This window comes from Hyaena hyaena, unplaced genomic scaffold (assembly GCF_003009895.1).
Source record: "Hyaena hyaena isolate Hyena2069 unplaced genomic scaffold, ASM300989v1 scaffold_1214, whole genome shotgun sequence".
Taxonomy (NCBI): Eukaryota; Metazoa; Chordata; class Mammalia; order Carnivora; family Hyaenidae; genus Hyaena; species Hyaena hyaena.
The window spans coordinates 372,493-385,977 of NW_024081851.1; the positions used below are offsets into that span (position 1 = coordinate 372,493).

At 56.4% G+C, this 13,485-nt stretch overlaps 1 protein-coding gene across 3 annotated transcripts in view; it reads right to left on the minus strand.

Annotated features, from left to right (window-relative positions):
- The window catches only part of SMOC2 (SPARC related modular calcium binding 2), a 150,557-nt gene that overhangs the window by 91,131 nt on the left and 45,941 nt on the right, over positions 1 to 13,485 (minus strand). For all 3 annotated transcript variants that reach the window (XM_039222931.1, XM_039222930.1, XM_039222929.1), the window contains exons 3-4: positions 2,040 to 2,146; positions 941 to 1,040 (exon numbers count right to left, since the gene is read on the minus strand). In XM_039222931.1, coding sequence (XP_039078862.1) covers positions 941 to 1,040; positions 2,040 to 2,146 — 207 coding nt within the window. The remainder of the gene's footprint in view (positions 1 to 940; positions 1,041 to 2,039; positions 2,147 to 13,485) is intronic.

The following is a 13,485-nucleotide window of genomic DNA, read 5'->3' on the forward strand; positions in this document are numbered from 1 at the left end:
CCCTAATTAGAAGGTGCCTGACCTTTAAATAAAAAAATAAGTCTAAAAGTAAGTCCTCAATTTAAATGTTTCAATATTTTACATGAAGTATCAGGACTATGCCCTGAACTTCATTATCACTGTGGCTATGTTGTACCACAGTCTAATCTAGGGACCTCAGTGCAAAGGTCATGAAGCCCCTTCACAGATGCTCTGATAGGTCCCCACAGCCAATTAATCACAATTCAAAGGGCGCCTGTGAGGCTCAGTCAGTTAAGCGTCCAACTTCAGTTCAGGTCACAATCTCATGGTTCGTGAGTTTGAGACCCGTGTCGGGCTCTGTGCTGACAGCTCAGAGTCGGAGCTGCTTCAGATTCTGTGTCTCCTCTCTCTCTCTCTCTGCCCCTGCTCTTCTCGAGCTCTGTCTCTCTCTTTCTCAAAAAGAAACACTTATAATTTTTTTAAAAAATCACAACTCAAGCTGCAAAACATTCTCAAAAATGATGTGAATCATTTATATCATTTTTGGTAAAATATTTATGGAAAATGGACGATTTCATAGTCTCTCCTGCCAGGAAGATTACCTTCGTGCACCAAGTCCTCCTATGAGGGATAAAATAACACAAATAAACCATCTGTGGCTGGAACTGTGAAGAATGGGCCTCTTTTTCTTTGCAAACATATACACACAAAACCAGAACTTTCCTTTTTCTTTTTTTTTTTCGCCAAAGAAAACACGTGGCGATCTGCACTGCTGACTACAGCCCTTGTGGTCATTCCTAAAAGACTAAGAATCCTGAGTCAAAGAACCTTCCATGTTCAGACCTGGCTTTTCGTGCCATTTGAGGTTCTGTGCGGGACACAAGCCCGGCTGTCAATCCCCGCCGCCACCTACTCCGCATTTCCTCTGCGACGCCAGCACACAGGGTGAGGGTCAGGACGGCGGCGCGGGGGCACCTACCGGGGCACCGGGGCGTCTTGTGGGCCACGGCCGTGCCGCTGACGGGCCTCCCGTTGGGCGTGACGCACCAGCAGTATCCCGTGTAGCTGTGACACTGCACCTGCGGGTGGCAGGACAGGGTCAGCTCGCCGCGGCCCCCGAGGAGGCCACACCCGCTTCGTGGCAGCACCGGGACACAGTGACAGGCGGCCCAGGCGCTTGTGCTGCGTTCACCCCCCGCCCCCAGGAGCCCCGGCAGGCTGAGGCACGCTCAGGCTCTCCCCAGTGGGCAGGGGCTGCGATGGGGAGGGGACGGCATCCCCCCCCCCCGGGGTCTCCCCAGCATCCATTCTGCCCCCCAGCCTCCACAGGGTCCCTCCCGCCCCCGGGTCTCCTGACACTAACGACACGGCCACACTTAAGACAGAGCTGGGTTACTTTCCTGACTCGGACCCAGGAGGTGGGAGGAGAGTCACAAGCCGCCCTGAGCCGGGCACCAGCAGCCTGGCCTTCCGGGCCGGCTCCGGGCGGGGAGAGGGACCAGGGCCGCACCCCGGCGGGGCGGCTGCGGGCGCCAGGCGGGGACACGGACACGTGCGCGAGGGCAGGCGGGGGGCAGGCGGGGGCAGGAGGGGGGCAGGCGGGGGCAGGAGAGGGGCAGGCGGGGGGCAGGCGGGGGCAGGAGAGGGGCAGGCGGGGGGCAGGCGGGGGCGACTCGCCCCTGTTCCCAGTAGCTCTGAAAGTCAGCCCCGCCAGGAAGTCCCCCAGGGACGCCTGCTCCTTCTCGGGGACGCTGCGCCCCCCGTGGCCCCGCCCCAGGGACGCCCGGCCCTCCCCGGAGTCCCCCACTCACAAGGACTTCCGGGCCCCCATTCCCGTAGTCAGCCCCACTCCCAGGGACGCCCTTGCCCCTCGCCGCCGTGGACGCCCCCAGGGAAGCCCAGGCCTCTCCCGACCAGTGTCCCCCCGAGGGACGCCCGGGCCCCTCCCTGCCGCACCCCCCCTCCTAGGGACGTCCGGGTCCCTCCCCCATAGCCCCTCCCCCCGTGCCCCCCCGGACGCCCGGGCCCCCCCAGCCCGTAGCGGACCCTGCGGGAGCTGGACGGGGACAAGGGCTCACCTGGCTGTAGGTCCCGTCGTCGTTGCATTCCGGAATGAACACCTGCTGCAGCTCCTTCCGGGCCTGCTCCTGGGTGTACTTCCTCTCGGCCACGCACCGGGACACGTCTGCGGGGAGAGCACGGCGCCGGGCAGTTACACAACCGGGACCTGCGGGCGCCCAGGTGCTGGCCCCGCGGCGGGGGCCACGCGGGGGCGGGGCCGCGGGGGGGCGCGGGGGCTCGTGGGGCCGCGCGGAGGGGGGCGGGGCCGCGGGGGGGCGCGGGGGCTCGTGGGGCCGCGCGGAGGGGGGCGGGGCCGCGTGGGGGCGGGGGCCGCGTGGGGGAGCGGGGGCCACGTGGGGCTGCGTGGGGCCGCGCGGAGGGGGGCGGGGCCGCGTGGGGGCGGGGGCCGCGTGGGGGAGCGGGGGCCACGTGGGGCTGCGTGGGGCCGCGCGGAGGGGGGCGGGGCCGCGTGGGGCCACGTGGGGGCGGGGCCGCGTGGGGGCGGGGCCGCAGGTCGCGGGGGGAGGGGGAGGGAGCAGGGCTTTCGCTGCACTTAACGAGCGGGAAGCCACCCTGCGTGTCCTGCTAAGCGGCAGACGTTGCTTCCTGGAAAATGAAGACGGTCCAGCTGCAGTTCAGCTGCAGGCGGGCCCCTGTGGGTCGAAGCCACTCTGGGGGCCGCCTCTAGGGCCCACGTCCAGCTCAGACCCAACGCCCGGCCTGCGCTGCGGGCCCGGGGCACCTGCCCCATCGGAGGACGGCCTTGGCAGGAAATCCACGGTGGCCCTCGTGTGTGTCACAGCGTCCCAGGGTCTCAAAGTGATACTAAGGTCCCCCCCTCCATCTCCAAGAGGAAAATCTGACAGGAAGTCAGATAAAAAGTCAAATACCCTTCGCCCTCCCTCGGCTCTGTCCCAGATTTTCGGGTGTTCACGTTAACAGTGCTGTAACATGATTTGATAAAAAGCGCTTCGTTCCTCCTGCCCCTTGGGAAACTGCCCCCTACGACCCCGTAAGTTGGTGAAAATGGAAGCAGCTAAGTGTGTCTCCTCTCTGGACACAAGTCGGGAGACAAGACGAGACCCTCCACCCAATCACGGACACACGCACGTGCACGAGGGCCGTAGTGGCTCGTGGGCGAGGCCGCCTGTCACCCATCACCCCCACTGCCCACACCAGCCCGCGTGGGGCGTCTGGGCCCGGCAGGCAGGAACCCCTGTGTGGGCCCGGGCCTCCTGCCACGGGCTCCAGGGAGGGCCCCTTGGACACGGCGGCACAGCATGCATGGCCGGGCCCCCACGTGTGCCGTCCACGGGCCTCTCGCCCCGGGACACGCCACCACAAGTTCGCATTTTCTTCGGGCCATCCGACGATGTAGCTCATCTGAGTTTTAAAACTTGAAATGAATGGCTTTCCCAATTTTCCTAAAGTGCTTCCAGATTTAAATAATAAGTTGTCTAGATCTTAAAGGCCCTCTGGACTCCGAGAGTCGCCTCTTCAAACGTGTCCACTGGCCAGCATTTTAGATGGTGACTTTTGATTGCCTGGTAGTAAGAACTGCTGGCTATGACAGAATGGAGGCCGCGGCCACAGCCCCGGCGGTGTCAGCGTGCTGAATATAGACTCTGCTGCCCAGCGTCCCCGTCCCCGGCTTGTGCGGACTGCGGGCTGCCGGCCGCACCGTGTGCCAGGGCATGCATGCTGCAGAGAGCACTCTTCCGCCCGGGCCCGGGGCTCATGTGTTGATCCGCACTCCGGCCTGGCCAGCCCGCACTCAGCGACATGTGGTTTTAATGCAGCCTGTGTTTTCGCTGAGGACAAATCACTGCCTTGCTGGACTTCTGTCCTCATTTTTTTGGTATAACCTGTGGTTTGACTGTCTACAAGGAAAAGTGATATGATTCCAGCCCTCGCAAGGTCCCCACCAGGGCACAGATGAAATCACAAATCATTTCTAATACTTGAACTATCACAAAACGTGCCCAAAAAGCATAAATTTTCCAAGCAATGTGGGCCTCGTTCCTGGCTTGGATGCCTTCCTTAGGAGACTGCGCTTACGGCTGGTGGGACGTCCTCAGGCACGCAGCCCTCATATCTGACGGAAGATTAAAGTCCAAGTTTTCGTCTGGCACATGGCGGGCTATGGAGTTGCAGGAAACAGGACTCCGTGGCCTGGAACTGCAGGGGCGGCCTGAGCCGTCCCTCGAAATTAAGTCTGTTATCACCTCCTAAATGAACGTGCCATCAATCTCACACCACCTTCTCGTTATCCTTTTTCTAGATCTTCTAAATCAGGGTCTTTGCTACTAAGCAGAGTATGAACAGCACCCACCAGCTCAAGGCTACTGAAATATGCAAAATGCCTGGAATTTCACTCAAAATTAGTGGTGTCTCCCTTGTGTCCTCCTTAGCGTGTTACTTATCTTACCGTGGTCAGAACATTGATACGAGATCCACCGATTTTTAGCTTCTGTGTTCCGTGCACCACAGCGTGCTACAGGTGAGCCTGTGTCACTGTCACTCTCCCTCATGCCCTTAAGGTCACTTTAAACCCTTACACGGCTAACATATACACACTCAGGATGAATCAAACTCCCCTCTTTGCAGAAACCCGAGTTGTAAGCACAGCAAGATGAAGGCCGGGGCTGGATGTTTTTCTGGTCAGTGACCCGGTCTGGAATGCCTCCTGTGTGGTTAGGACTTGGTGCCCGGTGCCGTGCACCCTCTGAGGTCCAGACACCCTCACTGCTGCATGCTCATGCCCAGCACAGGCTAGGCCCGGGTGGGGCCGGCCTCGGGGCAGGGGGGCTGGACGAGCAAAGGCCACCAGACAAAGGAGGCACACTCTCCTTGGGCGGTGGCCACAGAAATGATGGCCCTATGAGAAACATGCTTTTTATTTTTGCTGGCGTCCAATGAAAGCAGACACTGTATTTCAAAGGTTGTAATATTTTATCCACCCATAATTTTGAAGGCCAGACTCTGAGAAAAACTGAGGATTCTGCACCGCTATGCTCTTTGCACAAATAGAACATTCGTGGCCTCCTTAACATAGTGGGTGTGCGGCGATAAAGGGCCAGCAGTGCGAGCAAGCTACCCCGTCTGCCGAGCCACCACCGGTCAGCAAGGGCAGCGGCACCAGAGTCCACCGGCACCTCCTGTGGCCTCAGCAATCCTGAGCGGGAGGTGGAGGGAACAGTTCCCCTTTTAAATAAGTATTATCATTTTGAATGCAGAAAGACGGAAGCAAATTATAATAGAAGAACCTGAGTCCACAAGGGGGGTTGCCAAGTTGTACAGGAACAAACCCAGATGCACCGCAAGCCGTTGGAAGAATATATTAAAGTATTCAGAGTGTGTACAACGTTTCTACAGGAAATAACGGCTCACTGACATCTGTGGGGTGACTGGTGACCATGAGCGTCAAGGCGTCAAAGCAGACCACCCACCAGTGTCACCACGTCCCCTTTACGGAGTCTGAGTGCGACTCCTCTGGGGCAGGCGGCCCCGTGCTGCACTGACACTCTCCCCGCTCTGCTGCTGAACTCGCACTTTGTGAACGTAGGGGCCGCTGAAGCGCACGGAGGAGGTTTCTTCACACAACATTCCAGAGCCCTGCTGTGCCTCTGACGGAGGCTGGGACGTGTGAACAATGGCGCTGCTCCTGCCGTGTCTACTTCAGTCCAAGGGAAGGACATTTCTAACCTCGGACCTATTAGAACTCCATTAAGGAGTTAAGGTGAACATGACTGGCATGGGGCTTCCGCAAGAGAGACTCGCAGATATGATGAGAAAGTCCTAGAACACAGCTTTATGCAACGGCTATTTCGGATAGCCCGCCTGTGGGAAGGAGGAAGTGCAGCTCAGCTCAGACACGGTGCGGAGCAGGAACCAGGACCCGCCTGAAGACTGGGTGGAGCCACATGTACACACACATGTGCATGCACAGAAACACCTGCACATGCACACACAGATACACACATGTATATATGCATGTGTGCACATACATGCACATATATGCAGACACAGATGCACATGATACACATATGCATACATACGGCACACATATATGCACAGATGCATACATAGACACATATGTATATACACATGCACATGCAAACACAGGTACACGGATACATATATGCACAGATACATAGGTATGCATGCACATGCACATGCACACAGATAAACACCCATATGCACATGCACACACACGCACAGAGATATGCACACACACACAAATGATACATACCCTGTGCACACACAATAAACAGAGCTATATATACATATACATGCACACAAATATATGTACAGATACACATACCTATGCACACATGCACATGAACAGATACACGTGTTCACATGCACACACAGATACGCACATATGCACAGATACACATGTATATACACATGCACACAAAAATACACACATACGCACACATATACCCACATGCACACATGTATATACACATGCACACACATATAAGCACACAGAAATAGTCGTGCACACACACATCCTGCATAGATTTCTTTTATGGAAATCTCTGTTTTGTTGAAGAAAACAATGGGCTAAGACCTGCTTTATAGCAGCTGAACCACATACTCCAGGACTGGACGCTTCCTGCGGGTTCACAAAGCCTCCTGGAGAAGCTACACGAAATGACTCTGGCCTCTGGCTTCCCAAAAGCGATGCCCCCAAAAGCAAAAGGAAACAGGGCGAGGGAGCTCCGAGCCTGAATCTTTACAGTCCGCGTGTGAATCAAGCTTGTTGGGAGCACACTCTCACCATCAGGAAAATGGTTGAATAGAAAGGATTTAGGGTTCCTCTGCTCCCACCGCCCTGCTTCAGAGACGGGAAGGCTGGTGTGGACGTGCAGCGCCAGCCAGCTGGCGAGAGAACCCGAGGCCCGGAGGGTGCGGGCGGGGGGAGCTCCCGGCACCCCCAGCCCGGCCGCGCGGGGGCGCTGATGAGCGCGTTCCCAGCGCCCACCGGAGGAGCAGGCGGAGAGGAGAGGCCGCTGACCGCGGAGGGGTCGCAGGCCGCAGGCGGCGACGTCACAGTTTTAATAAAATAACGGAAAAGTAGAGGGCGTTCAGAGATGCCAACCCCAAGCCCGGCGGGGTGGCCGACGCCTCCTGGCTCCGCAGAAATCGTCGGGGACGACGCGCTGCCTGCGCTGCCCTGCGGGTGGGGGGCCCGGGCGCAGGGTGCACAGCGCGTGGGCGGCCGTCCTGGGCGCGGGGCCGCGAGCCCGGGGTCAGCGAGAAGCCCCTCTGTGCGCAGCCCGGGGGCCGCACGCCCGCAGAGGAGGGCGCTGGGGCCGCCAGGGCTCCGGCCCCCCGAGGCCGCGGGCGCCGCTGGACTCTCATCACGGGAGGGTCCCCTGGCGCCGCTCGGGTAACAGCCGCCGGGTAACAGCCGCCCGCCCGAGCGGCGGGCCCCCCAACCCCGCGCCCGCCCCTCCCCCACCACCGCGCCCCGCAGAGCGCCAGCAGGTTTCCCAAGTCCGCGCTGCGACCCAGGATTTGCCGCCGCAGACGCGGGCCACGGACGGAGGCCCCGCAAGCACACGATCCGGCTTCCACTTAGTCGCCGCTTGTCCAAGAAAACTCTGCGTGGGTGTCACGCGCGGTTCACGCAGCACAGATGTTATTAAGGGTAAAAACTGCTCCTCCGTCCCTCTGCGGGGCGCCCGGCCCGCGGGGACCCTGACCGCTCGCTCGGGCGTCGCAGCGGGGCCGCGAGGCGCTGGCAGCAAACCGACAGAACGGCGAGATCGCAGCTGCTGGAAGGCCGTCCCTTCGCTTGGACACTCCTGTCCGGGAATCCCCGACAAGGCTGTTTCTGTCGCATTCCGCTCCGACTCTGCTTCCAGAATTCCCGGAGCGGCTCCCACGCCTCCTGGCACTGGACGGCTCTTCTCCCTTATTTGTTTTTTGGCTTTTTTATTTGGTGCCAGAAACTTTGTTGAAAAGAAAGGCAGCTCCAATGGTCTCGGATCAAAAGGAAAATACTCATGTGTTTGCTAAGTTCTGAAAACCCGAAGTCCACAAGTTTCTAAGAAAATATGAGAAAAATCCATCAGTGCAAACCACTGCGTTTCTAATCAAGGTCAACACTTAGATCGTGACAGCAAGTGCATAAAATATTTAATCCAACTTAATTAAATGTGGACTAAAACATTTTAATTGATTTCAACCCAGCACATTCAAAACAGGCCGGTGGCACGGTCACCACCCGACGTCCTCAGAATATGCTGTTTCCCACTTGCCACTAGGGCACACGAGCCCCTTTCAGCACCAGGGACAATGTGAGAAAACTCCAGACACTTACTGGGATCGCGCGAAGCGGTGTAAGGGGACGTTGGGCCTTGGGCCCCCTCGTTCCGGTTCAGAGAGGCAAGCTTCTGACCCGGCTGTGCTGTTGAATCTGCCCTCGAATCTGAGAGGGACAGAGGGGGCAGCGCGATTTCCCCAGTCCAGCGGGGTTCCCGTCTCTGGGCCCCATCCGCACAGGGGCTCACTTCCACCTCTTCCCACTCCCCACGAACCACTTCCTCCCCGTTGGCGCCCTGGGCAGGCAGGGCGTGTTACACGCTGCACATTGGGGGACAGTGCTGGTAAGCGGTGGCACGGTACGCCAGCCCATATGAAGGAACCCACCCCCTGGACGGGGCCCCAGGGCCGCGGTGAGCCAGACACAGGCCCAAGGCTGCTTCCTCAGGGAAAGTCCTGCCATAGCCGGGAAGCCCCTTTCCAGGGCAGCCCCCCTCCCAGGTAAGCCCCCCTTTCCAGGGAAGTCCCCAGCACAGCACAGATTCCTGTCCCTCGCAAGGTGTCCAGGTAATCATGTGGCTAATAATATCACCATCCTTGTTAGCTGAGGCACCAAATAAGCTTGACTTTGAAATCTATGGGCATCTGTACATTCTTTTTATTTTAACCCTTTTGATTTCAGTGGGTGAACTGAGTTTTACTTGGGATCACTTTCCTTAGCACGTTTTCTGTGTCACAGATTTGTGGTCTGAAGTTTGTTCAGGAGGTGAATGAGAATCCCAGCCAAGGGAATTAACCAGAAAACGGGCTGGATCCAAACACAAGGTGAACAACAACATTATCGAAAAGGAGACACGTGTGCAAAAGCGATCCAGCATGGACCCCACGGTGGGCACAGCCACACTGAGTCAAGGGCTCTGGAGAGCGACCTCGGGAGCTGTGGACTCGCAGGCCCTTGCATGCGGTTTCCACCCAGAGAGGACAGGGGTCCTGGCCCTGGTCTAACTAACCCCCCACAGGTCCCCACAGGTGATCGCTAAGGCAGAGACGTACCCCGGCAGCTCTTACATGGCCTCCCGGCAGGACACCAGACTGGTTTATCTAAAGGAACATGGCATGAGCAAGCTGCTTCTAGAAGCTTCCCTGAAAACTAAATTACCGGAGATGTGAATTTATTCTTAAATCACCTCTCCTTTCTCAGCACAGATAATAGGCGTGTAAAACTACAATTAAGGCATCCAAATTTTTCCCAATTTGAGGAGTTTAGAACAAGGGCACAAATTAGAGAAGAGAAAGGAACAGAATTCCTTACACAGGTGCTTCTTCTTTGATGCCACGCTTCCACAAGACGTGATCGTGCTGCTTCTGGCCAGGCCCCTGGCAAACCATTTGTTTGAATTCCAGAACAGTAAACATGCCGTGTTCTGTTTCAGGTGCACAGTACGGCGATTCTGCGATTGTATCATCACTCAGTGCTCTTCACGACCGTGTCCTCCTAACCTCCTTCCCCGCTTCCCCACCCCCCACCTCCCCTCTGGTGACGTCAGGGTGTTCTCCGTAGTTAAGAGTCCGTTTCTTGGTTCATCTTTTTCCTTTGTTCATTTGTTTTGTTCCTTACATATGCATCAGATCATGCAGTATTTGTCTTTCTCTGACTTAGTTCACTTAGCATAATACTCTTTAGCTCCATCCATGTTGTTGCAAATGGCAGCATTTCCTTTATACCTGAATAATACTCCACTGTAGATATACCATATTTTCTTCATCCATTCATTTATCAACGGACACTCGGGCTGCTTCCATATTTTGGCGATTGTAGATAATGTTATAAACAACAAGCTGCATGGATCCTTTTGAACTAGTGTTCTTGTATTCTTTGGGCAAATACCACGTAGTGCAACTGCTGGATCATAGGGTACTTCTATTTTTAATGAAATGGAAACTTTGAGGAAACTCCACACTGTTTTCCAGTCTGGCTGCACCAGTTTGCATTCCCACCAACTGTGCAAGAGGGCTCCTCTTTCTCCACATCAACGTCTATGGTTTCCTGTGTTGTTCATTTTAGCTACTGACAGGCGTGAGGTGGTATCTCACTGTGGTTGTGATGTGTATTTCCCTGAGGATGAGGGACGCTGAGCATCTTTTCATGTCTGTTGGTCATCTGTGTGTCTTCTTTGGAGAAATGTCTGTTCATGTCTTCTGCCCTTTTTTTAATTGGATCATTTGTTTTTAGGGCATTGACTTGTATAACTTCTTTATATATTTTGGACCCTTCATCAGATGTCATTTGCAAGTATCTTCTCCCATTCTGTAGGCTGTCTTTTACTTTTGTTAATTGTTTCCCTCGCCATGCAAAAGCCTTTCATTTTGACGTAGTACCAATAGTTTATTTTTGCTTTTGTTTCCCTTGCCTCAGGACAGACATCTAGAAAAATGCAAATCATATGAATCCCCAGACAATTGTGCAGACATCGTCCCTCTTAGTAAACAGTGTATGAGGGGTGCCTGGGTGGCCCAGTGGGTTGGGCATCCAGTTTGCTCAGGTCATGACCTGAGCGTATCACCCGCCCACTTGAGTGAACCAAGCTTCTGTGGGTGGCTGAACCTCCGCCAAATGAATCTGAGGTTTTCATTCAAGTCTCCTCCAAAGAAATCGGATGCAGCATACAGCTTACCAAGAACTGACCACTGAGAAAACAGCCAAAGGGCAAAATGGTGGCACAGAGTTCAGAAATCCAGGTGGATGATATTTGATCAATTATTTTCTGCTATTTTCTATCAGCAGGAACGGATATTTAAGGATAAAAAAATAATTTTTCATTTACAAAAATCTTTTTAAAGGTATACCCCGCTTTCTCCCATCCTACAAGGCAGGGCACGTGCCAGCTACCCCAGGAACCCAGCCCGCGGCTTCTAAATGACGTTTCAGTATATTTTTTTATTGTGGACGTAGACACAAGTGTGTGTAATTCAACAACATAATGTCAAATACTGCTAATCTGACTTATCTCTGATGGAATTTTTCTATGGAAGGATATTTCAGGTCTGTATTTTAGCATTTCAAGAACTATTTTCCCACTAAAGTAAAATTTAATTTGTGAATCATATTGGTTTTCTTCAACGAAAAGGTAATTCCTTACTTTGAATGCATCGTTTCCTATTTGGGCCAGAGATGTTGGAAGGTCCACCCTGCGCACCCAGGTGGCCCGGTGTCAGTGAGCGTCACTCTCGTCAGATCCCGGTGTCTCTGGACTCAGGTATGAGGCTCCCCCTGCAGCACCTCCATTTAAAGTATGAATCAAAGACTTTGTTCACTGTGTTTTCTCTTGTAGACTCAGAAACATTGAAACTGAATTAAAACTGCACTTTCCAGGGGACCTTCAGTGGCTTGATTAGTTAAGCATCCGACTTCAGCTCAGGTCATGATCTCACGGTTCATGATTTCGAGCCCCATGTCGGGCTCTGTGTCAACAGCTCAGAGCCTGAAGCCTGCTTCGGACTCTGTATCTCCCTCTCTCTCTACCCCACACCAGCTCAAACTCTGTCTCTCTCTCTCTCATTCTCCAAACATTTAAAAAGTAATAAAGCTTGCATGTTCCACTTGGCAGCAGCCCCCACTTCCTGTGCCCCTTTCAGAGTAGGGCAGGGGGAGTTCACCAAAGCTGATCACGGTGGCACTCAGAGCCTGGGGTGCCCAGGCACAGACACCGAGGAGGCACAGAGGAGCAGGGTGGCCCGGGAAGGGACACAGTCTCCACACAAAGCAGCTCACATCCGCTGCTTTTCTGCCTCAACTTCCTGTGGTTCCCATCTCCCACCAGGTAAGAACTAACTTCAAACCTGAGGCCCCCACTCTCCATCATGCGACCAACCTGGTCCCCTACCCCTCCTGTTATGTCCCCCACGCTGGCCTCGGCCCACTTCAGCCCTGTGGTCACAGCTCCCTTAACGAGGACTCTCGTTAATGGAGGAAAAACACCCTGCCTGCGACTCGCATCGGGCCAGCAGCATCTGACCACAGGCTGAGAACAGGACTCTCCCTACGGTGCTCTGCGTCCCTCCCACAGAAGGACTTTCCCTGCCACTCACATCGGCTCATGTTCTGGCCTCCACCTCTCTGTGGCCTTTAAATGCTAAGGGCCCTAAAGGACCAAGGCTCCGAACAAACCACAGTGGCGGAGAGAGAGCCCTCGCGATTGTGAAACCGTCGGTGACAGTCACCGCCACGGGTGCCCGCCCAGCGGAGCCAGGCTCCCCGTGCCCGTGGCCGTGGCCGCAAGCACGTGCAGGCCCGACCCGGGCGGACTGGGCCCCAGCGCTTCACGCTGGTCCCTGCGGACGCGCTCCGGCAGGGGCACAGTCCCTCTGTCACCGGCACGGGTGACCCAGATGTGTCCACCGCGGCGAATCTTATCGTGAAGGAAGAGCGAGCCGGTTATTGAGAACCCGGCCGAGCCTGCAGCCGAGAGAACGTTCGCGGTGCTGGACGGGTCTTGCCCGCGAGGGGCTGCGGGGCCGGGAGAGGAGGCAGAGCCTCCACCCAAAGGCGGCTTTTCTACACGTGGTCTCTTCTCTTGGGTGACAGGAAACGGTAGGTCAGTCTGTGAACGGGCTGCGGTGGCGCTGGAAGCGTCAGCGACTTTGCGGAGCCAAACCCTCCGTCAGCGTCGCCAGTGTTTCCGCGTCGCCCCGCTCGCCAGCCGCGTCTCACTCTATTCTTACATCAGGAGACCCGAAAAGTGCATGTGTAAAAGCCCCACGAAAGGAATCACTGGCCACCGCGCAGGTGCCGGGAGTCGGGTGCTGGAAGGAGGGAGAGAGCGGGGGTGGGAGGTGCTGCGTCCGAGTGCGCGGGGAGCGCAGCGGGCGGCGCGGGAAAGCAGGAAACAAGGTAGAAGATGGCCCTGCCCTTGAGTCCCGAAATCACTCTCCTCCCTGCACAGCCCGGACCCCCGAGTGTGTAGGCATCACGGGCGGCCAGGCCAGGCCGGACCCCCAACCCCCGGAGCGGACCCCCGCGTGTGTAGGCATCACGGGCGGCCAGGCCAGGCCGGACCCCCGCCCCCCGGAGCGGACCCCCCCGTGTGTAGGCATCACGGGTGGCCAGGCCAGGCCGGACCCCCGCCCCCCGGAGCGGACCCCCGCGTGTGTAGGCATCACGGGCGGCCAGGCCAGGCCGGACCCCCG